Source organism: Osmerus mordax, chromosome 10, assembly GCF_038355195.1.
Source record: "Osmerus mordax isolate fOsmMor3 chromosome 10, fOsmMor3.pri, whole genome shotgun sequence".
In the NCBI taxonomy this organism is placed as follows: domain Eukaryota; kingdom Metazoa; phylum Chordata; class Actinopteri; order Osmeriformes; family Osmeridae; genus Osmerus; species Osmerus mordax.
Window position 1 is genome coordinate 8913276 of NC_090059.1, and position 27428 is coordinate 8940703.

Below are 27428 nucleotides of genomic sequence, written 5' to 3' on the forward strand. Positions count from 1 at the left end.
TTCATTGTACATTCCCTCACTCTGTAATTCTTATTTTGAAAAATGCAATAAATACAAATTATAATAAAATTCAGATTCATTCCTTTTTTGGTCATTTACTATCAATAAATATCCATATTTTACATTTGATCTACATGACTCAAATGATACATATATGCCTCACATTGATTTAATTTGTATTAAAAAGAAAAAAGAATACTGTGTACAACTCAATATTCTATCATAAATTGTTTACGTTTCATAATGTATTCGTTTTTATGTATTTTTATTATTTATAACGCCAAGTAAGGCCACTGTAAAAAGAATGAGTTATAAAGTAGTTGAATTACTTCTCTTCATCTTCTGGATTTTCCATGATACTGTTAAATTATTTTACACACTGGAACCAGTGCCTTTTTAATGGCAATATTATGGTATAATGCTTACTGAAACTTGCCAGTTTTGGGCAACAATGGATCACTCATTCCACTGACAATCATAATATGGACAATTTTGTCAGCAACACAAAACACAACCAATTCTAGACTGTCCAACAGTGCATCTATAGCAATAGTAGCTAGCTGTGGAATATGATAGTGCCATAATTGTCAGGAAAGAGTACCTTTCCAGTTCAAGTGACAAGTCAGGCTAAGAGGAACATCACTCCAGCATTTAAGTCCATTTCAGTTAGCCCCCGTCTTTGGCCTTTTCAGTCGCGCAACTTTGGCTTCTTCGTCCAACTCGTCCATGATCTTCTCCTGTGACACCGAGTAAAATGTGTAGCCATCTAGGAACTAAGGTCAAGGCAAACGTAAGGTTACAGGAGCTGGATGATTCTGAAACACAGCTAAAAAATGCAATTATCTTGCTAGTAACCTACCTAACCAGCTAAATATGTGTGGTATTCCCGACAAAAATTGTGAACGATGAAAAATAGACAAATGCATTTGTAAAACACTTACAATCCCGTCTATTACAGCTATCCTTACATTGCAATGACTGCTTAAACTTCGCTGGCTTTCCGCTAAAACCTTGCAAGCTAAGTGGCTAACATTACATAGTTCACCTTGCGACACTGTACTACTAGCTTAGGTTAAGTAAGGATACATATGCCCATCACTATAGCTCCAATAGCAAGTCCCGTTGCAACATTTCGGCCTCTTAGATGTGTCGTTTTCTTCTTCCACTGTGCAAGTTCGACTTGTCTCATAAAGAAAGTTTGTTCATTTGAAAGGTCGTCTTTCGTTGGATCTATCCTTTTCGCGAAAGCAGCCTCAGATTTCTCCGTGGGTGTCTTGTCGGCCATGCTTGCAGTGTCGGTGGCGATATCCGGTTTGTTACAAACACCGTGTGTGCGTCTATTATACGATCTGAATACAATGATAAAGCCCATGTCTTTATGCCCATCCAGGCATTGAAGAACTCTGCACAGCGCAACCAACTATTGCGCGTTAGCCCGGTCAGATTAAACCGTGACACACAAATTGACAGGAACAGTTAGGACATACTTCCGGGTTATGCTTAGTTTTTCCAAATAAAGGTGTTTTAACTATTTGAAAAACATTCTGTTTGCATTTGTTTGAAAGTGGTCTAATACGTGTTCTAAAGAATGAACAATGAATGCATAGCAAGTCCTGTCGTATTTCACAGTGCACATTCTATAGATCACAATTTCAATAGTTTCCTCTTGAAATTGCATCCTACATGCATCCACCGCACCGTGTCATCGCTACAGCACTGAACAAACTGGCTGATAAATGTAAAAAATAAATAATGGATTTCTACGAGTAGAGAGGGATATCAAGTTAATTTTACGTGTAGCTTAAATTTGCTAATCACTATAAACAAATTTCAATATCCCTTTTACATCTCCACAGCCAGGTTTACCTGTACATTGTATTAAGTGCTTGGCATTAATTTTATTTAAAATGTTTTTTTAATTATTTTATTATTATTATTATTATTACTATACAAATGTCACTTACAACTCAACAAATAGAGCGTGGAAGATATTCCAAGTTACGTTTGATCGTTTTTATGTGCTTTTATTTTGAAAATCTAGAAAACAAGCATGTCAGATGTAGCTACACAGTTTTGAGTCTGAAGTTGGGAATGCAGTTTTGGTTTGCGCCTACAAGACACGTCAAAGCAAAGGTGAGCCTAGTCTACGGACCTGCAAGATACACTGACATGTGGGTTGCAGTCCCATTTGTGACTACTGAAATGTGGCACCTAAAGCGCTAGCTGTGTATCAGACATTGTTTAGCTAGCTAGACACGGACGCCCAATGGGTGCTATAAGCTAGGTAGCAAATTGTGTGCATATAGTTTCTTAATGAATAATGCAGAAATACATCAATATTATCATTCACTTTGCTGGATGTATTCCACAGTCAAAATGAATCACTCTAAACTATTTTGGTGATTGTTTTCCTAAATCCCCAGATACGTTTTCCAGCAGTCTTCGTCGTCAATGCTCTAACTTCGTTAGCTATGTCAGAGGATTTGTTACAGCGAGTCAGGGACCTGGAGGCTGAGGTTCAGAGACTGAAGACACAGCTTGGAGAGAAGGATATGCCTGCAAATAAGATGGAGGGCACAACCAAATCCAGTCTGGTTGAGAAAGTAAACCACCCTGATACTACTGGGGGCACGAAGAAGGGAAAGAAAAAGGGTCAAGATAGACCATTTGACTTTTCCACTCATCCTCGACGCCATGTAGCCCTACGCTTGGCTTACCTTGGTTGGTCCTATCAGGGCTTTGCTGTCCAGGAGAACACAGACAACACAGTTGAAGCCAGGCTGTTTGAGGCTTTTCTTAAGACCAAGTTGATCCAAGATCGCCAGAGTTCCAACTATCACCGGTGTGGACGCACTGACAAGGGAGTCAGCGCCTTTTCTCAAGTCAGTTTTGACACTGCTGTTATTCAAAACAAATATTCAAATATAGAAGCAGTAATCGCCCCCTGATTTGTCTTTCCACGCCATGTTCAAATACTTTAATTTGGATTTTCACTATGAAAATATTGGAGCATGAAAACGGTGGACCAGTTATAAGACATTCACGCACATCCTTCCCCATTTGTGTTTTTTCTCAAGGTCATATCTATAGATTTGAGATCCAATCAGTTTTGTGGAGGCTTTGGGGTGACCCTCCCAGCTAATGTTCGTGTTGGTGCCAAGATCAAAGAAGATGCAGTGGAACTCCCTTATGTAAAGATGCTGAACAGAGTCCTTCCTCAAGACATCAGAATCCTTGACTGGGCACCTGTGGCGGCGGAATTCAGTGCACGCTTTGACTGTCGATCAAGAACTTACCGGTACTACTTTCCCTGCGGCGCTCTGAATGTGTCGTTGATGTCAGAGGCAGCCAAATGGTGAGTTTATGTACTCTGAACTCTGCCACATTAGAGAAAAACTGCTTTGAATTCTCAACACATTGTAAAGCGTAAATCAGTCAATATTTTTAGCTTCACCGTGAGAGTAACTGTTTAACTGAATCTCTCCCCTTACCCCACAGCTATGAGGGTACCCATGACTTCCGCAACATCTGCAAGATGGATGTTGGTAACGGAGTCCTGCAGTTCCAAAGGACCATCCTGTCTGCAACTATCCAGCCTGTACAGCCACACAGTGTGTCCAGCACCGGGTCACATGACCTCTATGTGTTTGAGGTCAAAGGGCTGGCCTTTCTCTATCACCAGGTGTGGCAATACTTGATACCATTTCTGAACGTTGAATCTTGATGGTTTGAGTTGTAGCGCTTACAATATAAGGGCACTAGAAATCAAATTTGAATACCACACATTCTACAGTAAGTTAAAGTGGAACTAAACCTGCCAATTTCAGCCTTATCCCACCTCTTCACATTTCAATGGGCCAATTAACTCCTCCTTGTGATGTCAGAATACCTCGGAAAGGCACTCATATGTCACAAAGTTCTTTAAAAATGTTGGCCACTAGGGGCTATAAAACCCAGGATTTACCACCAAACAATCCTTTGTCAGAATCAAGCCCAGGGTTGATTAGTTTAGCCATCTGTGAGTATTAATCATAGGGTTTAATAAAAATTAAAAAAAGGAATTATGTGTTAAATTACACTTTGTGACAGACAAGTTAGATTTTTGAATCAAAGATGATTTGATAGAATGTGGCTGTGAAACAGCCTGCATAGGTAATTGAGAAGTGGCTTTAAACTTAGGTGGTGAATTGATCTCCAACAGGTGCGTTGTATGATGGCTATCCTGCTCCTGATTGGACAAAAGTTGGAGAACCCAGATATAATAGATCAACTCATGGATGTTGACAATAATCCCAGGAAACCACAGTACAGGTCAGTCTTAACAGACGAGAACAAATTCAACAGAAGAAAAATCTACAGGGAAGTTGCTAGAAATGTTTTCTATAAAAAATTAAAATCTGGGTGGATATCACAGATACATTTACTATTAATATGAAATGTCACAACGGCATTCCTGTCGTACTGATGTACTGCAGTTATGAATGATCCCTACCTGTGCTACTCCTCCAGCATGGCAGTGGACTTCCCCCTGGTGCTATATGACTGCCATTTTGAGGGTCTGAGCTGGCTTCATGAGGCTGAAGAGGTGAGCCATACCTTGGGGACTTTGCAGCATCACTGGACACAGAGTGCCGTTAAGACCCAAGTCCTCTATGGCATGGTCCAAGGCCTTGGACACTCAGGTAAGGAAGTCAGAAGAGTTGACTCACTGTGTCACTAGTACTAGCAACTAATCAAAATTGATCGGAGGGTACATTTCTTGCTGTACCCACATGCCTGGAATAAATCTCTCTAGGATCTGCAATCCTTCTGCTACACTCGCATTGGGTAAGAATCTGTAATGGCTGTTGACCTCTCATGTCCTCTCATTTTGTCTCCATCCACAGGGGGCGTTCCATCTACCCATTGCTGGCTGATGGAGGGGACTAGACAGAAGAATTACAAACCTTTACTGGAACGTCCATGCTGCGAGAGCTTAGAGTCCAGGATAGAACATTTTGTTAAACGAGGCAGGCTTGAACGCGAGGAAGGGGAAAATGGAGGTGAACTGGTGCACAGGGGCAAAAGGTCAAAGCTTTCCCACAACTCCCCTCATATGTCAGTTGTCAAGGAAGTGTCATCCAATGGTGACACAAATGACAAACGGGATTAATTTCCAGGGAAATTATACTTTAATAAGCCTTAATTACTATCCTTGCTTTTGTGTTATAGAGCATTTTGTTTTGAATTAAAAAATATATTTTAAGATGTCATTTGGAACTTTCTCTTTATTTTAATCTGATAGTTAGGGTTATATTTTAAGATGTTCTTATGGAATCAGTACTTCCCTAAGAATTTTAACGAGTAAAGCATTTAAACTTGATGTGGAACGTTTTTCCATCACGAAGGTCTGCCGGAAGGTTGTTCTTGATGCACTTGTCAGTTCTTAGCTAGTTGGCTAGCTAAATGACAATAACATAACGTATTTGGATGTGCAATTTCACTGCACTGTGTTAGTCACTTAATTATATATGCATAATGTTTGTGACTTAGATAACATTGGCTTTGCTTTGTACTTTTAGCAAATATCTGGGATCAATTTCTAACTGCAACGTTAGGCTTGCTACTGGCCCGCTAGCTTTCCCACAGATAAGCTAGTAGTTGTGATCTTTCTTGGGTCAGATCTAGTCGACTGAACTTAATTGACTGAACCAAACAAAGGTATAGGATGACGTGTATATATCCCATTAACTAACTTGCTAGTTTAAGTACATGTTTTTGTATGAATGACGATGACAACATGTTTCCGTGTATGTATTGTTATTGTTGAAAGTACTATACTAGCTAGGTAGTCAGCCTTCGCCTAAAGCCACTGTATATTGCTATGCCATCAGCTTGCTAATGTCATGTGGCTAATGTCATATAGCCAATAAATGTGTAACTAATGTTCGTGTAAGATGTTTTGTCATTTAAGGTGAAACATCAGCTGCATGCTTCATCAGTTTCTGTGTGCGTGGAGTAGGGGGAGTGGCGTTTAAAACAATAACACTGAAATCACATATTACGGATCTTACGTTGACATATAGATGGACTACTCAATTTACAGGAAGAAATTGCTGATACAAAAATCTAAAATATATATTCAAATTCATAACTGGTTATGCCCAGAAGGACATGTAGGCTAGCATATACAATTAAATATGTTATGCAGATGAGCACTGGTATTGCAGCTTACAATTTGGTATGGAATTTGTTTTGACTGTACTCAAGACAATGTAACAAAATAAATGAATGAAAATGAAGGGCAAATCAAGTCCACACTGACCAACTCTGTTCTGTGACTAGAATGTTTCTTGTGGGACTTACTGGAGGAATCGCCTCAGGCAAGAGCACTGTGTCTTCCATCCTGCGAGAGCTCGGCTGCCCTATCATCGATGCTGATGTGGTGGCTAGAAAAGGTGGGCTTCCAGCATGTGGGTTTGACATGGGGAGGTCAACAATGGTCTGCTCTATTTATCATTATCTTTCTCCCTTGATTTCCTTCTCTTTAACAGCATACTGGTGATATATACTTTCAACATGAGGTAGATTTTATTTGTTTAGTCTATTGCTATTTGTATTATCATTATTATTTGGTCCTACTCCACAAGAGAATCCCTGGTGTGCGACGGACATAACTCTTCTTCCACACTAGTAGCCTAAAGCACTAATAAATAATCCAAACCTAGAATAAAGAAGTCCTAGCCTATGTGCGTTACTATACTCACCAATAATATGTGTGGTATAAGAATGAGAACAAATGAATAAGGTACTGCATTGCTTAATTTGTAAATTCCATTTCTATTGCAGTGGTGGAGCCCCACAGTCCGGCCTTTTGCAAGATAGTACGCCATTTTGGGCCAGAGATCCTGCTAGAGAATGGGGAGATTGACAGGCAGAAGCTGGGCCAGCTCATCTTCGCAAGTGAGGAGAAGCGCCGACTGCTTAATTCCATCACCCACCCTGAGATCCACAAAGCTATGCTCAAACAGATCCTCTTCTACTTCCTCAGAGGTTAGAGACTCGGTTATTGGGTCAGTCCTTTGGGTCCAGTTCTGCATAGAATAGCTCACTGTTGCCTATTGATGTTCTGTTGGCTTGTTATTTTCATCAGAACAAATAGTCAGTTCCCTGCTTTGGCATGTCTTTTTAATACTGTCCTCTATTTTCTGTCCTAGTATATCACATATATTTATGTTCAACATTAATACTGGTGTAACCCCCAGTAAAGCATCACTATTCACACTAATTATTCATATTTGCATGTGAACTGTTTCCCTCTGTTATAATTTGAGAACATACAGTACAGTTTCAGCACTGTACTGTATGCCTATTGGGCTTACACACCTATGCACTTACTTTCATATCAGCACAGTGTATGAACCTCTCTATTGACAGTTGTTAGAATTAAATAAAATCAAACGTTTTGATATTGTGCTATTTATATCGCGCATTTCATTTGAATATATATTTTAAAAGTTTTTAGCCACTTTAAGACAAGTCTACCTGTGAATCCATTGGCCTACGTTTCCAGGGTTAAATCTCAAGAATAACTGTAGTTTTGTTTCTGGAGGATAAACTCAACAGGGCCGATGTGAAGAAAACTCGTATACTGAAATCCCTTTAACACTGTTTTTAACTCGACCGAAAGTCAAAAGTGATGGTACTCTATTTTCGAGTGCAGTTCTTCTTTTCCCTCCAGGGTATCGCTACGTGGTGCTAGACGTGCCCCTGCTCTTTGAGACCCGGCGCCTGACACGCTTCCTCAACCACACCGTGGTTGTCTACTGGTAAAGGCTCTGACCCGCACACATTCGTCACCCTCTCTGAATGAAATTCCAGCTTCTTGTCTGTTTTGCAGCCTGTGTTATTAGCTTTTTTTGTCTTCAGCATGCCTGTCTGTGTTTTTTGTTTGTAGAGATATGCCTCAACAAATTAAAGGCGAACAAAAGAAATAGATTATCCCTCGTGCTCCACCCCTATCATCACCTCTCTGAAGTGTAATAAGACAAACCGTTTATTCCTAGACGGTTATTTTTAACATTTCCAAGACTCCAAATAAGCGTTATGCTCCCTTTGTCTGTTCCTCTCCAGCGACCCCGCCACTCAGCTCTCCCGCCTGATGCACAGGGACGGGCTGACCCAGGAGCAGGCCGAGCAGCGCATCGCCGCCCAGATGCCCCTCAACGAGAAGCGCGGCCTGGCTAATCACGTCATCGAGAACTCGGGCAGCCGTGAGGACACCCACAGACAGGTCCTGCGGCTGCACACGAAGCTGGAGGACTCCATGGAGTTCCTGCTGGTCAGGGTCATTGCCATAGCAGCCACCGCCGGCTTCGGTGGATTTCTTCTCTACGCCACTAAGCTGTTGATTTCATAACCCATGCAGGAGAAACACTAGGAGCTGTGGGGGTTTGAGTAAATGGAAGATTGATATCATTGCACCACAGGTCAGCTACAATAAGAGTGTGGTTAGATGTGCTCTGGTTAATATGTTCATAACTTTTGATGCTACAAATTTGACGCTGGCAATTTGCACTGACAGCGTGGTCTACCATTGTCTACCAATGGTTAGATCCCCACTTTGGTTTAAAAACAAACGGTTGACAATATATACCAACAGCTTTCTATGCAGTCAAAGCTAACAAATAACAATAGTTAAAAAAAAGTTGCCACTTGTACTTCACTGTAATATTTTGTACTACAAAAAGAGTACTTTTTATCCTTATTTTACAGTGAATTGAAGGGGATATATCTGCTTACTACTTGTTGTAATTCACTTTAATTCACTTTCAGTGAAGAGAAAGACTTAGCACTTAGAGAATGTTCATACCTGAAGGTGTTCTGATCTGCTGATACTGACAGTGTGAGAGTATTTTCCCCAAATCACTAAACTTGGTTTGTGTGATTTAAATGAAGAAGAATAGGACAAATCTGATGTGTGTTGGGCACAATCACGTTTGAATTATAATTTAAATATATTTTATTATACTCTAGCTAACAGATACATTTGGAAGAATTCATGAATGTATTGACATCATAGCAAACAAATATATTATTAGTATTTTAAAATGCAAAAAGTATCGCAATTATATTTACAAAAAAGAAAAACACTGCTATGGTTTTAAATCATTTTGTTGGTTAGGTGGAACTGTACTATTCATAATACAGTCAGAATTTGTAATTTTGGTAGAATATCTAAAGACTAAATATCTCTACTCTTTTATTCATGTTTTAGATTTGGTGGATTTTGCCACTGTTGAATCTAGTAAAGAAACGTATTTGACAATCCACTTTAAACACACAAGCAATGCTAATTTACACAAAAGTTAGCTTACATGCTGTCAGAATGTTGATGTGAAGATGTTGAACATGCCACTGTGTCTTTTCTTACACTTGAAGCCGTTTTCTGTAAATAATAAAACTAGTTTTTTAAAGGTCTGTACGTGAGGAAAAAACGGTTTACTTGTTAGATCAGCTGCTATTTCACTTGTCATCCAACACAATTGCAATATGTCACATGGAACATTAACGGTTTTTTATTAAAATAATTACACCCTACACTACATGTTTTTGTTTGTATTACCAACACAGATCAGCCTTCCAATACTGTATGTTGCGACGTTTTTCTAATCACATCACATGAGAAATATTTTATGAAGGAACCATCTCCAGATCTTTATTGCCATTTCCCGGCTGTGATTGACTTTTGAGACACAGCCTTGTGAGAGTGCCCTCCTTATTGCATGATCTTGCGATCCCTTGTCATTTTGTGTGGGAGTTCCTTGGCAGGATTCGGGCTGGCGGGAGTGGCACCAGAGAACAACTGCACCGTGCTGCTATTTTCCTGGGCATGCAGACCTGGGGTGGCCTGCATGGCTCTGTCCAAAGGAGCTGCTGGTACGAGTTCCTCTTTTATCAAGAAACTGCAGAATTAATGTGGAGTGAAGGGGGCCAGAGGGCAGTTAACGAACGCTGGCTACTCACAGTCACACACATGTATAATGCACAATCTTTTCTCACATTCACACACTGTAACACAAAATCACCTCTGAGCTGTTCATTGCCCGCTGCCATGGGAAGGAACTGTCTATTCGTAATGATTTTTTTCAGCTCGAACCAGAGGGCATCCTACTGACAGTACTGACCAGCCAGCTGGTTAGAAGAAATTCCAAGTGTCTCTTTTTCATTTCTTTCTGTTTATGAAACAGTAACTTGATATGCTCAACGTTCAGACTGAGAATGATATATGGATTATAAAGTGTGAACCTGTTAGAAGTCAAGGGAAATAAAAGTATTTGTTTTTGTATAATTAGCCATATTTTCTCTGCATCTCCCCCCCCCCCCCCCCCCCCCCCCCGGTAAACTTCCTGGAGGGAGTGACACCAAAGCAGACACTCACATTACCCAGACACCCGTACTGTACATAGAGGGGCCACACACACACACACGCACACACACACACAGCCAGGCTATTTCCGAGTAAACCAGATAATTGTATCCTAGCAGGGGGCAAGGAGTTAGATAGTCACAGCAGCTTGTTCTGAAAGTGTAGCCTATGGGCAGCACAGTGCACAGACATGTTGTAGTCTCCCGTCCGAGTGGTTTCTCATCCGTCTGCCTCCCGCTGTACTCAGAGGAGGTAACGCTGTTCGGAATAACAAAGACAGACGGTAGCATATACCTCACGTTTCTGGAATTAATTGCAAGTAAAGGTTATAAAAATGAGCTGGTACGATTAAGTTCATATTTTGCATACTTTGGATTCCTGGGGTGAATAATGTTTGCAGCATTTTTACGTCCTTGTAATAGTGGGCACCTGCGATACAACAAATGAACTACGGAAACAACCTCTACTAGAAACCCCAAGTTGTCTTTTTAAGGCTTCTGTTATGTAACATTTAGGAAAGGAGGTTGGAGGGGTGAAAGGCAGTGTGTGGAGGCCCTTTGTCAGACCGCATACACAAGACTATGCAGAGGTGAAAAGACAGCCAACATGGCAGACAGTCCCACTGCATGACTCAACCTGTCTTTGCCTGTTAGCGTGGTATCAGTCAGCTGTATGTACGCGTGTGTGTATGTGTGTGTGTATGTGGGGGGTCTGTTTTTATTGAGTCACCGACACACTGGAGAGATGCTAGACCATGTATGATGGTGGGATGTGTGGGATGTTTGTTATTCAAGTATGTATCTATCAAGTTGTGCATGTGTCAGGTGGGAAGAGTGGGATTGAGATAAAGGAAGAATGTGTGTGCTCCTGTTTCCGCGGATGTTTGTATGTGCATGCATGCACGTGTGTGCACATGCATGGTCCTCTGTGCACCCAGCTGTGGATATGAGTTTGAGCAGGGGGCCGATGTACAGTATCTGTATCTGTGTGAGGTTGAGGGAGGGAGACAAAAAACGAGAGAGTTGAAGACATCTGCATTTAACAGTGATTCCTCCTCCCCTAGTGTGCTAAGTAGGGATGCTAAAGATAGTATCACAAAAAGGGGTTATTAACATGGCAACAGAACGATTTCAAGCGCAGCACCCAGTTGCCTTCTGGAAACGAAGCCCCACTAACACTTCAGGGTCTGGCTGATACTGATAAGACTCAAAGCTTGACTTTTTTGCTGTTGTAAATGTCAACTCCAACCATTCCCATCCAAAGACACAAGGAGTGGGTGGGAATGAACAAATGTCTGTTTCCTATCTAACTAGTGTCGTTCCATGTAAAAGGAGATTACCTGCATTCAATGAGGGAATTACATTTAAGCATCCTAATCTCGCATGGATTATGGAAGGAGGAAGATTCTCCAACAAATAACAATTTCATCGTTTTAACCATGACTACATGGACAAAGCAACTCAACAATGAACCAATTTTGGCAAGCCGATTGGTCTGGACCAGGTGGCAATTTAGATACACTTTAAAACAGTAAATAAAAGTCAAAAGTTCAACCACCGCAAACATGATTTGTTTAATTATAAATTTAACTATGGCCTTTGGGTAGGTTTAGCTATGTTACAGACCAAAATCACTAAAAGCTCAGGGGAAGCTTTTTGCTGTGTAATCAACAATTGCCAGTCAGAATTAAATATCCTCCTTTTTGGCGAGGGGAGACCAAGATGGTGCCTGCCAAGGGAATTACATTTGTCTGCTCTCTCCTCTCTCTCAGGCATATTAGTCAGACTTGGTCACAGTGTTGCAAAGACTTTGCAGCAACTGCTAAGGCTGTTGGTAACCTTGCTAATTACTGTACGGGGCCAGCAAGAGGAGACTGCAGTGTTATGATTACGTACAACATTCTATTACTGTTAGACCTGCCAGTAGTCTGTTGTATTGATAATCTGTGACATGTATAGTGTGTGTGCATAGTGAAGTAGCTGGACATATTCGTTCTCTGACAATAGCCCACAGTTTGGAGTAGTGGAATCAGCAAAGTTCTGCAGGCAGTCATAAAAGTACAGATGTTGCCAGCTTGCCACCAATGTTCAGCTCTGATGCTTTCAGGGATAAAAGCTACTCTGGCAGACCCAGGGCATTTGCCTTTGACATTGTGACATGAAGTCTTTAATTTGACGATGTGCTCATATGCCCTGTGAGAAGATAGAGGTCTCTGCAGTCTTGGGTCCCCCTATGGGTTATGTGACCTCTCCAATGGAAAAAGGACCTCGGCCCTAATTGTGTCCAGAGGAATTCTGCTGTCTTTAGACTTTGAGGATGCAGCTTGGAGCTGGAGGCTGATTAGCCTCTCTCTTCATACTGCAGTATGTATGTAGTATTCAAACAGAGCCTTAGTCTTAAATGGAATGCTTATACTCTCTTTCTAAGAATTTGTTTTTGCATTCAGACTTGAATGGAGATTTCCTACGATTTTAGTTTAGTTTTAGTATTAGAACGAGTAAAGTGACAATGATTGAAATTATGAAACTTAAACAAGTGCACATGATAATAGCTGGATTAGTGAAATACTGCACATCCCATTGAATGGATGTGGCAAACAATACTTGATATACTGTACCTATGGTGTGAGTTCACTCACTTTCAAGTTATAGTTGTCACTAAGGCACAGAAAGCAAAGTGCCCATGGAACAGCACCAAAGATTATAGTTTACAACTGGAGCCTTTAGGCAGCTCCCCTGTCTTCAACTATTATTTCCGAGGTTGTATCACTGTCTAATTTGCCATCTCAGATAACATAAATGAGGATCTAAGCTGTGCCATAATGTTTGTTAACCACCGTCCCTCCCTCTGTCTCACTCCTTGCATCTCAACACGTATTCTCCACAGCTATTAAGAGCAAAAAACACCCTCCCCTTTGATTGTGAGAAGCAATTATCTCTTTAGTCATTTGGCATTTAACACAGCTGTGAGGCTCCCTCTCTCCTCTCTCCATTTCTTAGTTTGATTGCCCCTTGCTGTGCTTTCTTATCATCCCCCTCGTTGTGAGTGAGTGAATGCCAACCACAGAGGTTGAGCGACGAGACCGTCCGACGAATTGATAAGTCGGACCACATGAATGAAAGGAGTGACATTAACTCGGCCACATGAGAGGACTAGCTAACAAATGAAAATCCAATCAGATTTATTGCCAAAAGGCATGGACAATTAAAGCACGAGTTATAAAAACAAACAGAAATGCCCCTTGACGCTTGCTACCATCTATTGGTTGTTCATTTACTGACATCAACATAGTTGAGATGCACAACACTGATGAAAATAAACATACATGCATGGGCCAATCACAAGCTTTTGAGATGGATCGCTTGAACATCAATTTGGTTCACTCACTTGTGACAACATCTTAGTACGTCAATATCTTGATGGCTATAGTTTCAATATACACTGAACAAGTAACATACAGACAGACATTGCTTTTATGGTGTTTCCACATTAAATATTCAATTTACAAGGTTATACACTAATAATGAGCCAAGTACTATGGGATGTAACAACATTTCAAATTCATCAGACAACATAGGATTAACAGGCTCGGATTCAAATCAAGTCTTTCTTTCCAAGTGATAAAAACAACATACTTAGCACTACATTGGCAAATCAAAAAACTGTGTCTAGAGTTCTTGAAGCACATCACCTTAAAAAAACGGCCAAGGTTGAAATATTATGTACACTGTAGAGTAGCATCTGGCAGGTAGACAATGCAGTGACCTCCGTCATAACTTTCAAAAACATGTACTTCTTTACACTTTGCAATGTCATGTCAGCCAACATATGGTATAAGTATTACACCATCCTCCTTAAGTGAATCCCTGATTCATCACAATGACAATATGCAGACCCATTCCAAAATGCAGTTATGGAAGAAAAATAACACTGGCTTGAGGTAGGAGGTTGCCTTTAACCACAGATCTAGGACCAGTTACCTAATCTTATCCATGTAGTGGTTTGAAATAAATCTGACCCTGTATCAGTGCTTAGGGGCAACATCTACCTGTCCCATGATGGCGACAACTGAGAGACAGGAAGTGAATGCCCTCCAGCCCTGACCCTTGACCCCCACATCCTCCTGTCTTCAGTCAGCGAAGAGGATGAACCCTGAGAAGGTGCTGTATTTGTTGCTGTTGCCCCCATGGGCTTTGCCCCCGTCCAGTTTGATGAAGACCTCATCTCCGGCGTCCAAATGCAGGATGACACTGTTGCTGGCGTAGTCATAACTCTGGTCCTGGTCTTGGGCAATGGCGCTGGCCCTGACCTGGAAAAAAAGAGATGAGCGATAAGGTTGCGGGTTGGGGGGGTGGGGGGGTGGGGGGGTGGTGGCGAGACACAAAAAGCCACAACCTATTCTATTATGTTGATATTCACAACGTAAAGCAACATTTTTAGACCCTTAAAAGGAAAGTATCCAAATAATAAGAATACAATCAAACATGGCAACAGTTTTAAAAGCATGATGCGTGCAGTAAGCAATTTGAAACTTCAGCACTAATATAATCGTTCAGTTTGCTTACATTCTTATGACCAACCCCTCACATTTGCATGGCATTTTTTTGTTGTTGGCATAAACCATTTTTGGGGGGTTGTGGACTGAACATGTAGTTGAAGCACAAGGATATTTGTGTAAAACTGTCCCCTATGGCAAATCCCATGTTTTTCTTCCATGGTGAATAATGCCTATGACTCAACTGAAAACGCAAGACTGAGTCAGACCGCTGTATTGGACTTGCCCCCTCTGCTTAATCCTGTTTCCTTACAGTCAGACGTCTCAAGGTTGAACTTAGGAAATCTGGAAGGAGAAAAAAACGACTTTGACACGAAGGAGAACGTGTAAAAGTAGTCTAATTAGTTCAAATCACAGCTAGGCTAAATCCAGAGCTGGGAGCCTTAACTGCTTTCACACATTTGAGACTACAAAAGTGACACTTTGACTGGAAGGGAGCTTGAACCAGCCAGAGAGGCACCGAAAGACCTAGTATCCATAAGTCTGGGCTAATGCAATATTTAGGCTTCCAGGTTTTAAGAAGTCCCACATTGTAACTTCACAGGACTCTTAGGAAGCTGTTATTTACCCTCAAGCCAGAGTCTTAGGGTGTCATCAAAGTGAGAAGCAAAATGGCGGCATGGGATTTTAATTAGTGCCGGGTGAGTAAGAAAGTAAAATGTCACATGGCCTGGAGGGCTAAGGGGGCTGTTGTCAGGATGACTGGATGATGATGGATGATGATGGATGATGATGGATGATGATGGATGATGATGGATGATGATGGATGTCAGAGGGATAAGAGGGATGCCTCAACTTCCCCTGCCTCTGTGGTTGTCTACTGCCTTTGAACCCGACGCTGTGACTGAAATTGCAGTAGGCTAATAGCCTACCTTACAAGTGACTTACAAGAGACATTGTGTGCACAATGGTTAATTAACTATAATGTCAGGTGATTATCATACAGGTTACATACAGCTGACTGTCTTAAAGTCACAAGGTCTGTGAGTACAGTAGCCGACTCAGGAGCACTCGTGGAGGAAGATGAGAACCACACTGGCTGGAAATCAAAGGTTGCAAATATTATAAGACACGGGTCAAATCCTTAACAGCTTGTGCAGCTGACTATGGTTCATTTCAAAGAGCACCTGCTCTGAACTGAACTGTGCTTGGGGGGGTTCTCTGATGTGTGTGGAGCTGAGATAGTAGCGCTCTGTTGATATTCACTTCATGGTGACTAGTGAGCTTCATCCATGTGTAAACACATCGAGATGCGAGAGTTGGCAGCTTGCCGCTGTGCACTGTCATTGCATGTAACTGTAAGGGAGTTCCGGGCAAGCTCGGAAGCATGACATGGATGGTTTTGTTTACGACCCGATGAATGTGAAAAGTGCCACTATTCCACAATATTATACAGTACTTGTCAAATGCTTTGATTCTTTTCAATAGGGGTTTCAGGGTGAAGGTCACTTCTAATATAGGTAATCATATTAGATAATTGTTTTTTTCAAATTAGGTTGAGGGAAAGGCCAGGGAGCATGATTTCCACTCATAACCTGAATTCAAATTAGGTAACCTCTTGACTTGATTGAAAGGAAAGGAAATTGATCCACAAACCAGAATGTAGAGATACCAGACTCATGACCTAATATAATAGCTTGTGTCAGAAGTTTTCTATGGCACTGACTAAAGGTTAATAGATTCAATTAGGATATGTAATGTCTGTAGTCTGGCTCTGTAAGTACATTTTTGTGCAAAACAAAAGTGAAAAAATGATACACATCAATGCTTGATAACAAATTTAACGCAAGTATAAAATGTGTGCATTGTAGTGAACATATCACCCACCAGGCCGTTCTTTATCAGGTCCGCCCACATGCTGGTGCCATCTCCTCCTCGCATTAGCACATTGTAGATGAAAAAGTAGGTGCCAGGAATCTTGCAGGTGAACTTGCCTGTCGAGCCCACAAAGTTATCCCCCAGATTAGTGACCACGTCGTCGAAGCGCAGGACGTCGTAGCCTTCCTGCGGGTTACGCAGTCCGGCAAAAAACGCCACCCGGGGCGTGTTGCTGTAAGTGGCTGTGCTGATGGCCCCCTTGCCCCCTAGGCCGAGTATCCCCTTCCTGACCTCGTCCCCTGGCGGGCCCTTGGGTCCAGGTGGTCCTGGCTCTCCAGGTGGTCCTGGGGGTCCTGGTTTCCCCGGTAGTCCTGGCTTCCCCTGCGGCCCATTGGCTCCATAGGTAGGCAACGGAGGTCCGATGCTGTGGTCGCCGAGGGCGTTGTTGTCTGCCTTCTCAGTCTGGAGGTCTGTGGTGGCCGTGGCGGTTCCTGCACCTGTGCCGGTCCCCGTACCTGTGTCCAGAAAGGGGTCACAGACCATACGGCAGGTGCCCAACATCTCATAGTGGCTGGCATCAGCGACGCCAGTCCCCACGGAGCTGACCAACACCGGGATGAGGACCACAAGGATCAGGACCAGCATGACCCCCACGGCGGCCGCCACCAGGGTCTTCCTCCCAATGCTCAGCCGGGGAAGGGGCTGTGCTGCCAGCGTGGAGCTCTCCGGGGCGGAAATGGTGACTGCTGGGAGTGGGTGGCTGCAATGTCCACCTGTGATCAGGAGACACGCGAAAGGAGCCTGGAGAGACGCGGGGAGAGAGAGAGGAGCGGGCGCTGTGTGATGGAGTGAGTGGGTGCAGGGCTTGTTTGTATGTGTGTGTGTGGAAGTGGAAGACGAGCAAAGAGGGAGGGAAGGCAGGGAAGACAGTGATCAGAAGGAGAGAGAGAGGGGGTGGGTGAGTGGTGGAGTGAGCAAGAGAGAGAGAGAAAAAGGAAGTATGCAAGAGAAGAGAGAAGGACTAACATGCGCTCGCACTATTGCCTCACTCGAATGCATATGACTCAGGAATGGGGGGAAAGCAAGAAAAAGAGAGAGTGAGGAAAGACGGGGAGGGAGAGAAAGAAATAGAGAGAGAGAGAGAGAGAGAGAGAGAGAGTGAGAGAAGGGGGAGACATTTGAAATGCGATCATCAAAAGGAGCCAATCAAGCAGGGTAAAGTGACCCTTCACTGTTCAAATGACATCATTCAAACTGATAGGGTGTCAGGGACATACCGCATTTCAAACTGATGTAAGCATTTTTGTAGCTATTTGATTTTTTTTGTCTCATCTTCTTGAAATGACATGCAATTTATAAAGATTTTATTTTTCTCAGGTTTTGTTCTATTATGTCTACTACATTCAAATCAAAGAACGACTATCCACAGTCAATAGGATAGATACTGAAGTATGAGTTTAAAGTCACTGCTGGAATTGGAGTCATTCTGGTTTACCAGACTCAAGGATCAGGTGTCGAGTGCTTGCTTTGTTTTAGATTTAGATTAAAATTATGATCTAAATCCACAGTACAAGAGTACATTTATTTTTGGAGTACAGGTACAAGTAAATACCTATCTCTTATTCAGTACTTACGTAATCATTATGATTCAATAAATACTATCCATTCATATCTATATAGCTGGTAATTACAATCAAAAACTGGGCAGTCTAATAAAGTGTTACCACATTTTGTAATAAGTTTCTAAGTGAGGTCAAGGTCAAGGGCTGCATGTTATTGGGCACATTTGGGGTGAGACTATACTGGAGCAATGCCAGAGATCAGTGGTCTGTCTCATAGCTGCAACCTTCTGGAACCTTCAATGCTGTCCAAAACCCAACCCCCAGTATAACAAGCCAGTACACTGGTGTGTCCTGTACAGATTTTGAATGAAATACAATGCTCTGTATTTAAAACTGCCTCTCCCTGAAGAAGGTTTTTAAAGCCTTAGAATCGCCTTAGTATGTGCATTAGTACAGCTTGTAAAAAATACCATTACATTTAGCCATTGCATGTTTTATATTCCAATGAAAAGGAAATTGGCCAAAATGAATTCGAAATAATTTTCAACTACAATGAAACATATCTTTAATATATTGATGTAGTGGAGAACATAAGGTATCTGTAGGATAAGGGAAAGGGAGCACAATACCATCAACTGGAGGGAGGGAAGGAGGGAGGAAGGAGGGAGGAAGGAGAGAGGAAGGAGGGAGGAAGCATCATGCTAGAGGGGAGGAGAGAGATAATGAGAATACACAGGCAAGAAAGGGGATAAGACTGGAAACATATGTGTTTGTTGCATAATAGAACAAGGATATTTAGTGAGGGAGGTGTTAGTCTCAGAAGACTCCCTTTTTAGGTTTTTGTATCCAACCACCATTCAATCATCTAGTGTGCTCCAAATGTAATGGAACCGCTCTTGAAAGAGGAGAAGACCGTATTTACTAACCCAAGTAAGGACAGCAAAGTAACGATCTACAGAAGAAAAAAACAAAAGAAGATGTCTTTACACCCTGCATGTTTTTGGCTATGTGAGGGAACTTAAAGACAAATGTGGGATGACCAGTGAGAGAGAGAGAGAGAGAGAGAGAGAGAGAGAGAGAGAGAGAGAGAGAGAGAGAGAGAGTGAGTGAGTGAGTGAGTGAGTGAGTGAGTGAGTGAGTGAGTGATTGATAAATAGGCCTGAGAGGGGCAAAAGGGCCGACTGAATTAAAGAGGAAACAAGATAAATGCCAATGTCCAAAGGAGGAAAGGAGGTTTGTAGACAAAGAAAAGCCTAACTAAACCTTTAGGGAGCCTCCCAAAAGGGGAAAGTAATTTCATAATAGTAATAGCATACTAAAGATCCTGTTCAAACAATATACATCTCAAATGCATCAAAAAGACAAAAAGCCACACAGAGACTGAAACATCAGTAAAAATCAAAACCAACACAACCAACTCAAAATGCTGTCATCTCGTGTGACACATCTTTGATTAGACATATCTCTCACTTCTCTTAGCTGTGTAAGTAAAGAAACAGTGACTTGGTTTCTGCAGCTCCGGGACCAAAAAGCAAGGCTGTGTCAGCCGCTGGAGGGAGTTTGAGACCCAGCGAGGAGCTAGCGGTGGTTGACTCAACACGGTGGCCTGACGAGACTCAGAGACGCGTGGGAGTTGATAGGAGGATTCCAGAAGGATAACGTAGTCCCTAAGCAAACACCCCACCCCACCCACAAACAATCAAGATAGGTTTATATCCTGCATGCTTACATCTGTGTGAGATTATTCTTTTGGATGTTTAGGGCAGTTGGGCAGTGAAAGACAGCTGTCTGATGACGGGGTTTACGGTTGAGTAAGAGGCAGATTTCTATTGTAGTAATTCAAGAGAACAGCACAGGGAGACAGTCAATCTCTTAAAGTGACTTACTTTACAAAATGTTGCATTTCACAGAGTATCCTAACAGGGTGCTAAACTGATTATTTCCTGCTTAGCAATTCGTTGATCTGAAAACAACATGAACAGGGACCAGCTAAGTCAGGACTGTTGTTCAAAACGTTTAATTATGGGTGGATACTACCACTGTCTCCAAAGTACACACACCACACTCTGTTAGGTGTGTGTCATTTCTATTATGTGGCGACACCATACACTTTTCTCCTCTCAGAACAGTTCCTTTATTTCGAGCACATTAGATGAATGAAGGCTGGTTCATTTTCCCACCCTCAAGGGAATCTACAGTGACCACAACCTATCTTGACAAAACACGTTTTTGTTTTGTTAAGCAATGGACAAATATGCAACTAGGTTTTCAGGTTTATCCCCTGGCAACCATTGCAATACACTAGATCCATCATGTCTGTGGTTGGGTGCAGTATTTTTCCACTTTATTGCATAACTTTTAAAATGTCTCACATTTTGGTAATTTATACTTGCTTAAAAGGTTTTGCCTCTTCCTTCTGCAACTACCTGGAACTATGAATTTGTAAAACATACAACAAGTATTTGGAGGGAAGCTCTTCATTAATTACAGTAAAAATCCATATGCATACTCAAATCAAACCAATAAACTGTTATTGATGGAATTGTTCATCCTTGAGCTAAGGAAATAAAGAAATATACTGTTGTTTATGTGTATATGTGTTTTATGTGTTGGTTTTGAGGGAAAGTACATAAAAATAGACAATTTCTGACAATTGCAACAAGGAACCTTTACTTCTGTAGTAACCTTGTAAAATGCATTCGAGATAGAATTCTGTATGTATGTGGGCTTCTAAAATCTAAAATGTCTGTTGAAGCACAGTTATAGGTGTGTTCTGTAAGTGTGGGTGTGACTGTAGACTTGACGAGTTGGTCTCGCCTGTGGATATTTTCAGAGGACTGCATTATCTCAGAGACATTTTTGGCAAGGTAAGTCTCTTGTAGATGTGTTAGCGATTGTTTTATGACATTTTGGATTGTTGCAGTGGCTTAACCACAATATTTTAGAACAGTTTGTTGGACATTGTGAAACAATTTAACAATAAATATGTGGTAATGTATAATACTGCAAGTACTGTGTACTGATGTACAGATTTAAAGATAACATTCTCAAGCTGAATGGCACAAACCAACATGAATAATTTAGTTGTTGTTTAATATATTATGTATCTTTGTCTGATTGTCACCCATACGGTAAACTACTATAAATACAACATTATGTACAGTATTTGCTACTTTCACCAGGCTGATAGACAGCCTAGTTCAGTATTGTGGTAAATTCCTTTATCTTGACCTTACCATTTGGTTGATATACAAGTGTGTGTGCATGTGTCCACAGTAGCTACATACACCAACTGCTACCATCATGCCTGAAACTGCAGAGTCCCATTCTGCTACTTTAACCACCAACCGCAACTGCACCATTGAGATCACCAATGTTAGCTCAAGCTACTGTCTGGTGAACCCTAAGTAAGAGCTCATTTCTGCTTAATGTATGACTATGATGCTTACTTTAAGGAAAAGACATACCTATTTTACAGTTATGATTCAATATAATCTCTGTTATTATTCTCCTTCACTAGCTTCAGTGAATGTAAGTGTTGTTAATATGTTGGTAACTTTTCCTTCTCTTTCTGTCATTCCCCCCCCCCCTCTCTCTCTCTCTCTCTCTCTCTCTCTCTCTCTCTCTCTCTCTCTCTCTCTCTCTCTCTCTCTCTCTCTCTCTCTCTCTCTTTCGCGCACACACACACACACACACACACACACAGGGTCTACATGTCCAGTGGCTACACCTTCAACCCCCCTCAGCCCACCGTTCGGACCATGAAGACCGAGGTCTGCTCCTTCACCAAGGACGACGACACAGCGACCGGCGCCGTGGGCGTGCTCACCTACGAGCTGTTCGACATGCGCACCCGCAGCTGCAACGAGATTGTGTCCGTCATGTTTTCGGTGCCCTACGATTACAACATCTACAAGAACTGGCTGGGCTTGGGCTTCTTCGAGCACACGCGCGCCTGTGACGAGAAGCTCTACAAACACATGTACTATGAGAAGGACTTCACCAACTTCAAGCGTTACGAGGCCATTGGCTCGGGCGTGCACTACGCAGGGAGGATGGTGGACATGAGGGCAACCATGTCCAACATAGGCAAGGCTATCATCAAGCTGGAGCTGTACGACAAGATGGGTTAATAGGTGAATGGTGTGAGAAACAATATGTCACAGATGTCATCATTATGTTGAACAACACAGATTTTGTTATACAGACCTACAGGGTTGCCAAGAAGTTTTGTCTTGCTAGATTGTCAAATGCATTGCACTTTGCTTAATTCTGTCAAAATTCTGTGTATTCCAAATAAAAATATGGTGGAACTAACATATGCCTGTGTGATCTTATTCTTTGTTTTCTTGTGTTTTGACAAATAAATCTGAATAAAGTCCAAAATACACAGACAAGCTGCATAAGTTTCAATTACTCCATAAACGTTACTGTAGAAATCCTGCACAAACCAGAAGTATTTGCAGCATTTAAAGCTATTCATAAATAACATTAAAAAAATGACGCCCTCATGTTGTGCACAAACAAGTATATGATATTTATCTCAGTTCATGACTCTACCACATGGCATGTGTTGCATATGTACCTATGTATATGTGTACATATAAAATCATATATTTTACATCATTTCTTGCTTAAAAAATAAAATTAGACTAATAATAATCAAACAAAGCCTTCATTTCTGGAGTTTAAGTTTGTGTGTAATGGGCATCCATTCTCAATGTATCTGTTATTACGTGAGGTTTCTAACAAAAAACGTTTGGGTGTGGTGTGTGGGTTGATGCAAAAGAAACAATGACATACCTGCGTGACAGGTATGTACTTATGCAATGGAGGGAGGGGTAGCAGAGGATGAGAAGGCGTGTTTTGGGTGTTTTGGAATGAAAATCATACTTGACTTGAGGAGTGATTCCTCTATTTCAAAGCGGTATAACAGGGAGCAGTATACCAATAAGGCTGATCAGGTGAGTTTAACCTCTGTTAATCAACTTTCCAGTTTAAATAACAGTGTTTTGACCTGGGCAACTTTTACAGGCTTTTACAGGACTTCAAATTATGTTTTAACAGACTATTCATTATAGCATTGTACGTCAGAATAGACAGCAAGATCTTATAGCGTTCATAGCAAAGCTGTTCTACTGCAGGTTGAAAGCTCATTTGTGTGCCCTTTCTTTCACGTCCTAGTCCTCTCTTCCTTACAAACATGAGTGAATCAGCGGAGTCTGTGGCTGTCAATATGACCAGTCGCAGGAACATTACCATCGAAATTACCAACCTCACCAACAACTACTGTCTGCTCAACCCAAAGTAAGCACAGCCTCATTGTGAAATACTGTGTGAATACTTCTACAGTAAATACTGGGATGATAAAATCATTTTTATAAACCAGTTTTCTCTTGTAGAAGCCTGTTTTGCGTTTCCATGATCGTTAACTATTGTTTAGGAATGCATTTTGTCTTACAATTGCATAGTCTTCAGCTAAAAATAACTTGAAATGTGCAAACAAACACCCGTGGCAATTGAATTCCCTTATTAATCCAAAAAGTATTTCCTGTTACCAAAAGAGTTTTCTTGGAGAATGGATGCACTCACAGCCCACCACAGCCCACAGTGCGACCGCTGAAGACCGAGGTGTGCAGCTTCAGCAAGGACAGTGCCAAGGCCACAGGCAGCGTGGGGGTCCTGACCTATGACCTCTTTGAGAAGACACAGAACGGTTACATCGAGACCGTGGCTATCATGTTCTCCGTGCCCTACGACTATAACATGTACAAGAACTGGTTTGCCGTCGGCATTTTCGGAAAAGGCAAAGAGTGCAACGAGGCTCTGTACAAAGAGATGTACTACAACAAGGAGCAGAAGGGCTTTGTCAGGGAGGAGGCGCGAGGCTCAAGCATCACCTATGAAGGCAACTACTTGGACATCAAAGCCACCATGTCTCCTATGGGCAGAGCAATGATGAAGGTGGAAGTGTGGGACAAGCTCTTCACCCCTTCACTTAATCAACAATACTAATCACTGGTATTAAATGCAATCGCTTTAAACATTACCATCAATGTAAAAGCACCGCTTATGACACTAATGTTAAGAATATTTTATTGCATAATCTGAAAGATGAGATTCATTTGTTATTTTTGTCTAAATTTCAAACATACTGACAATAAAAAGAGATGGTCTTACATTACAATGTTTTTGGGCATTCATTTTAAGACAAAAAACAAAAATTAAAGTGAGTATAATAATATCTAGGACAAAAATTATAAGATCTGGAATACTAATGTGACACAAAACATCTGAAAAATGTGCAATATAAATGTGTAAAAAAAGGATCAAAAACTAGACAGTACTTCTTCAAATGATTACATTTTAAGTTCCTTCTGTTTTCTGAGTCGTTCCTCAACAAATTAAAGGAACGATGAAAGTGAAACGTGCATTTTTAGATCCTGTATAATTTCCTTTACATGCACAACAGAAGGATGCACTCTAGTGGTGAACAACAGTATAGAGTCTGAGCAATTGAATAAGTTGACATGCATTTGTGTATGATTTTACAAAGAAAACGCTAAATAAAAATGAACATATTAATAATAAAGTGAATTTAATTGAATTAAGTTTAATTTAACTGTATGGAATATTAATCCTCAGTTAAATACAATATATTGAGTATATGAACATTTTCATTCCAAGTCAGGTGGCAGGTGGGAGTCAGGTGGCTGAGCGGTGAGGGAGTCGGGCTAGTAATCAGAAGGTTGCCAGTTCGATTCCCGGCCGTGCAGAAATGACACTGTGTCCTTGGGCAAGGCACTTCACCCTACTTGCCTCGGGGGGAATGTCCCTGTACTTACTGTAAGTCGCTCTGGATAAGAGCGTCTGCTAAATGACTAAATGTAACTTGGAACACTTCTCATAGAAGACACTCACAACAGAACCAAACCTTTCCTTCAAGTACATCTCCAATGTATCCAATGGCATTCTCCTCACATCATATCCCAATATGTCTTTGTGAGCTCCCCTATCGACAGGCACAATCTCCTCTGTGCTGTTCGGGTCATTCCGTCCAATGGCAGCATAGGTCGGAAACATCTCGGTGAGGTTCCCGGGCAGACTTTTGCTGGAGTCGAGGCAGCAGTAGGCAGACCAGAGGTACTCTGGCACAGCCACCCGATGATCCTTGAGCCAGTGCTCCTCCTTCTGATACGGGATGATGCCCGTCACGATGAAGGCCTCGCCCAGGCAGTAGGAGCTCATTGTATGGTTGACGTGTTTCTCCAGGTCCGCCCAAGGCCCACTGTTGGAGCCGTGGGTCTGTGGTACAGTGTTGGTCAGGGTGAAGGTGGAAGAGCGGTCCTCGTGATCGTGGTGGTGGAGGGAGGGGTTGAGGTGACCACGTGTGTAACTTGAATTGATGTAGTCATGCTCGACCGCCTGGCTCTCCACCACGTTCTGGTCCAGTGGCCCAGGAGGAAAGGGTATCATGTTACCGTTGTCTTTACTGTAGGCTAGCTGAGGGGGTTAAACAGAGAGAGGACTCAGTGATATCATAAACAGGTCCCAAAGCTTGTCAACAGTAAACTCAATGTCCAATTCAGTTGAACAGTCTTTGGACTTTATCTTAATCTGAGAAATGTTGGACCTGTAAAATCCTACACCTGTACGATGTCTTGTAGTTCCGAATGTGAAATGTAACACACTTACATGACAAATATAAAGTAATAATATAATTCTTCAATGAATATACAGAATATGTACTACATACTATATATAGTTCTCGACTATTTTATTTCCATTTCCATTTATTATCTGAATGAGTTGTTAACATGCTGACTATTCTTTAGTCTCTTTCTAAAGCACACTTCCTCTTTTCAGCTGAAAAGAAGTTTAAACTTTTTTCCCCATTATAATGACATAAACTCCACTGCGCCATTGCAATAATTTGTTGTTAATATTCAACAGTAAACAGTCACGTTAACTACTACTACAGTAATGAGCATACACTACAACTACTAGTGGACTACTTGAAACAAAAGTACAATATGTACTTTTGTACAAAATGTAATATACAAGTTCTTTGGTGCAGAATGTTATTAGGGATTTGCCATCATAAGGTTCAGCTTTACAGCTTGTTAAAATGCTAGTTTGGATGTAATGTTACTCATGTCATATAAGCTACCACATCTTGCTACGATAGAGCTGAGCAGTTTTGCTTTCCTTACCTGCGGCTCAAACTTCCAGTTTGATGAAGGCCTCTTTCCATATGGTTGGGTGAAGACGTAGCCAGAGAACCAAGGTGAGCGGCGTGGTCGGCTGTACAGCGTGGCAAAGTGATAGATGTTCTCATAGCGCTGGCAGATAGGGGTCCCCTGTAGCCCTTTTGGTGGCCAGGACTTGTAGAAGAACTGCAAACATGGAGTAAACTCACCAACGTCAGCTAGGCACAAGGACCAGAAACATGTCAAAGTCAAAAGGGTAAAACCCATGGTGTGGTCCTTATTTTTCCCCTACTTTCAAGACACAAGGTCCAATGAACCATCTAATGCTGAACTACAGTAGTAACTTAGCGAGGATGCATGTTGTCGCTGCCACAATGTAGATTGAAGGAACGACACTTGTGACGCAAAGTTTTTTTGTTGTTGCTTTTACTTTTGCTTCCTTATTAAAGGCATGTGACTCTCAGTGAAAGAGGAAGTTTGCCGTCTTTCAATCTGAGTTTCAAGAAAACATAAGAAGTCTACATTTAACACAACAGAAAAAGTGAAGGATTCACATGCAGAGGATGTCAAAAATAAGAGTTATTTTAATCAGGTCTCTGAGAGAACAAAAACAAGGAATCCAAACTGGGATCAAAATATTGAAAGCTCTAGGTTATCCCAAAAAATCAGGTGGCTGAGCGGTTAGGGAATCGGGCTAGTAATCTGAAGGTTGCCAGTTCGATTTTGGCTGTGCCAAATGACGTTGTGTCCTTGGGCAAGGCACTTCACCCTACTTGCTTCGGGGGAATGTCCCTGTACTTACTGTAAGTCGCTCTGGATAACAGCGTCTGCTAAATGTAGCACATGCACTGTTAAATATGTTTATCAAACTTGTG

At 41.6% G+C, this 27428-nt stretch overlaps 7 protein-coding genes across 9 annotated transcripts; 4 read left to right on the forward strand and 3 right to left on the reverse strand.

Moving 5' to 3' along the window:
* Positions 1 to 79: 79 nt before the first annotated feature.
* Positions 80 to 1372, reverse strand: coa3a (cytochrome C oxidase assembly factor 3a). Its single transcript, XM_067244811.1, has 2 exons — positions 1087 to 1372; positions 80 to 766 (listed from the first exon to the last, which is right to left on the reverse strand). Exons 1-2 carry the CDS (start codon positions 1370 to 1372, stop codon positions 663 to 665), a joined length of 390 nt encoding a protein of 129 aa, XP_067100912.1. The 3' UTR covers positions 80 to 662.
* A 686-nt stretch (positions 1373 to 2058) lies between these two features.
* On the forward strand, positions 2059 to 5250 carry pus3 (pseudouridylate synthase 3). 2 transcript variants are annotated; one of them, XM_067245231.1, is made up of 7 exons: positions 2059 to 2133; positions 2424 to 2882; positions 3078 to 3355; positions 3499 to 3682; positions 4202 to 4311; positions 4510 to 4682; positions 4887 to 5250. In XM_067245231.1, exons 1-7 carry the CDS (start codon positions 2092 to 2094, stop codon positions 5150 to 5152), a joined length of 1512 nt encoding a protein of 503 aa, XP_067101332.1. In that variant the 5' UTR covers positions 2059 to 2091; the 3' UTR covers positions 5153 to 5250. The 2 variants fall into 2 exon arrangements, with proteins under 2 accessions (XP_067101332.1, XP_067101333.1); XM_067245232.1 differs by having other exon boundaries at positions 2093 to 2133; positions 2479 to 2882.
* Positions 5251 to 5437: 187 nt separating this feature from the next.
* dcakd (dephospho-CoA kinase domain containing) lies at positions 5438 to 8542 on the forward strand. Of its 2 annotated transcripts, none has more exons than XM_067245022.1 (5): positions 5438 to 5700; positions 6325 to 6437; positions 6829 to 7032; positions 7721 to 7808; positions 8113 to 8542. In XM_067245022.1, the coding sequence occupies exons 2-5, from the start codon at positions 6326 to 6328 to the stop codon at positions 8396 to 8398; spliced, it is 690 nt and encodes a 229-aa protein (XP_067101123.1). In that variant the 5' UTR covers positions 5438 to 5700; position 6325; the 3' UTR covers positions 8399 to 8542. The 2 variants fall into 2 exon arrangements, with proteins under 2 accessions (XP_067101123.1, XP_067101124.1); XM_067245023.1 differs by having other exon boundaries at positions 5577 to 5700; positions 6829 to 6942.
* Positions 8543 to 14537: 5995 nt separating this feature from the next.
* Positions 14538 to 17429, reverse strand: LOC136950658 (C1q-related factor-like). Its single transcript, XM_067245101.1, has 2 exons — positions 16791 to 17429; positions 14538 to 14717 (listed from the first exon to the last, which is right to left on the reverse strand). The coding sequence occupies exons 1-2, from the start codon at positions 17424 to 17426 to the stop codon at positions 14538 to 14540; spliced, it is 816 nt and encodes a 271-aa protein (XP_067101202.1). The 5' UTR covers positions 17427 to 17429.
* A 3698-nt stretch (positions 17430 to 21127) lies between these two features.
* LOC136950774 (DELTA-sagatoxin-Srs1a-like) lies at positions 21128 to 22660 on the forward strand. The gene is made up of 3 exons (XM_067245233.1): positions 21128 to 21210; positions 21620 to 21750; positions 22050 to 22660. Exons 2-3 carry the CDS (start codon positions 21647 to 21649, stop codon positions 22474 to 22476), a joined length of 531 nt encoding a protein of 176 aa, XP_067101334.1. The 5' UTR covers positions 21128 to 21210; positions 21620 to 21646; the 3' UTR covers positions 22477 to 22660.
* A 565-nt stretch (positions 22661 to 23225) lies between these two features.
* On the forward strand, positions 23226 to 24524 carry LOC136951002 (DELTA-stichotoxin-Hcr4a-like). Its single transcript, XM_067245565.1, has 3 exons — positions 23226 to 23307; positions 23528 to 23650; positions 23908 to 24524. Exons 2-3 carry the CDS (start codon positions 23547 to 23549, stop codon positions 24356 to 24358), a joined length of 555 nt encoding a protein of 184 aa, XP_067101666.1. The 5' UTR covers positions 23226 to 23307; positions 23528 to 23546; the 3' UTR covers positions 24359 to 24524.
* LOC136951001 (endonuclease domain-containing 1 protein-like) lies at positions 24423 to 26966 on the reverse strand. The gene is made up of 2 exons (XM_067245563.1): positions 26557 to 26966; positions 24423 to 25846 (listed from the first exon to the last, which is right to left on the reverse strand). Exons 1-2 carry the CDS (start codon positions 26818 to 26820, stop codon positions 25217 to 25219), a joined length of 894 nt encoding a protein of 297 aa, XP_067101664.1. The 5' UTR covers positions 26821 to 26966; the 3' UTR covers positions 24423 to 25216.
* Positions 26967 to 27428: the final 462 nt, after the last annotated feature.

What these genes read in the sequence shown, in the direction of transcription:
- pus3 (XM_067245231.1), top strand. Translation starts at nt 2,092, where the DNA reads ATGCAGTTTTGGTTTGCGCCTACAAGACACGTCAAAGCAAAG. An exon ending in TGGCCTTTCTCTATCACCAG is followed by an intron (nt 3,683 to 4,201) that starts GTGTGGCAATAC and finishes GATCTCCAACAG; the next exon opens with GTGCGTTGTATGATGGCTAT. An exon ending in CCAAGGCCTTGGACACTCAG is followed by an intron (nt 4,683 to 4,886) that starts GTAAGGAAGTCA and finishes CTCCATCCACAG; the next exon opens with GGGGCGTTCCATCTACCCAT.
- LOC136951002 (XM_067245565.1), top strand. Translation starts at nt 23,547, where the DNA reads ATGAGTGAATCAGCGGAGTCTGTGGCTGTCAATATGACCAGTCGCAGG. An exon ending in TACTGTCTGCTCAACCCAAA is followed by an intron (nt 23,651 to 23,907) that starts GTAAGCACAGCC and finishes TGTTACCAAAAG; the next exon opens with AGTTTTCTTGGAGAATGGAT.
- coa3a (XM_067244811.1), bottom strand. Translation starts at nt 1,372, where the DNA reads ATGGGCTTTATCATTGTATTCAGATCGTATAATAGACGCACACACGGT. An exon ending in AGCTATAGTGATGGGCATAT is followed by an intron (nt 767 to 1,086) that starts GTATCCTTACTT and finishes CTTAGTTCCTAG; the next exon opens with ATGGCTACACATTTTACTCG.
- dcakd (XM_067245022.1), top strand. Translation starts at nt 6,326, where the DNA reads ATGTTTCTTGTGGGACTTACTGGAGGAATCGCCTCAGGCAAGAGCACT. An exon ending in TGATGTGGTGGCTAGAAAAG is followed by an intron (nt 6,438 to 6,828) that starts GTGGGCTTCCAG and finishes TTTCTATTGCAG; the next exon opens with TGGTGGAGCCCCACAGTCCG. An exon ending in CACACCGTGGTTGTCTACTG is followed by an intron (nt 7,809 to 8,112) that starts GTAAAGGCTCTG and finishes GTTCCTCTCCAG; the next exon opens with CGACCCCGCCACTCAGCTCT.
- LOC136950774 (XM_067245233.1), top strand. Translation starts at nt 21,647, where the DNA reads ATGCCTGAAACTGCAGAGTCCCATTCTGCTACTTTAACCACCAACCGC. An exon ending in TACTGTCTGGTGAACCCTAA is followed by an intron (nt 21,751 to 22,049) that starts GTAAGAGCTCAT and finishes ACACACACACAG; the next exon opens with GGTCTACATGTCCAGTGGCT.
- LOC136950658 (XM_067245101.1), bottom strand. Translation starts at nt 17,426, where the DNA reads ATGCTGGTCCTGATCCTTGTGGTCCTCATCCCGGTGTTGGTCAGCTCC. An exon ending in ACCTGATAAAGAACGGCCTG is followed by an intron (nt 14,718 to 16,790) that starts GTGGGTGATATG and finishes CTTTTTTTCCAG; the next exon opens with GTCAGGGCCAGCGCCATTGC.
- LOC136951001 (XM_067245563.1), bottom strand. Translation starts at nt 26,820, where the DNA reads ATGGGTTTTACCCTTTTGACTTTGACATGTTTCTGGTCCTTGTGCCTA. An exon ending in ACTGGAAGTTTGAGCCGCAG is followed by an intron (nt 25,847 to 26,556) that starts GTAAGGAAAGCA and finishes TAACCCCCTCAG; the next exon opens with CTAGCCTACAGTAAAGACAA.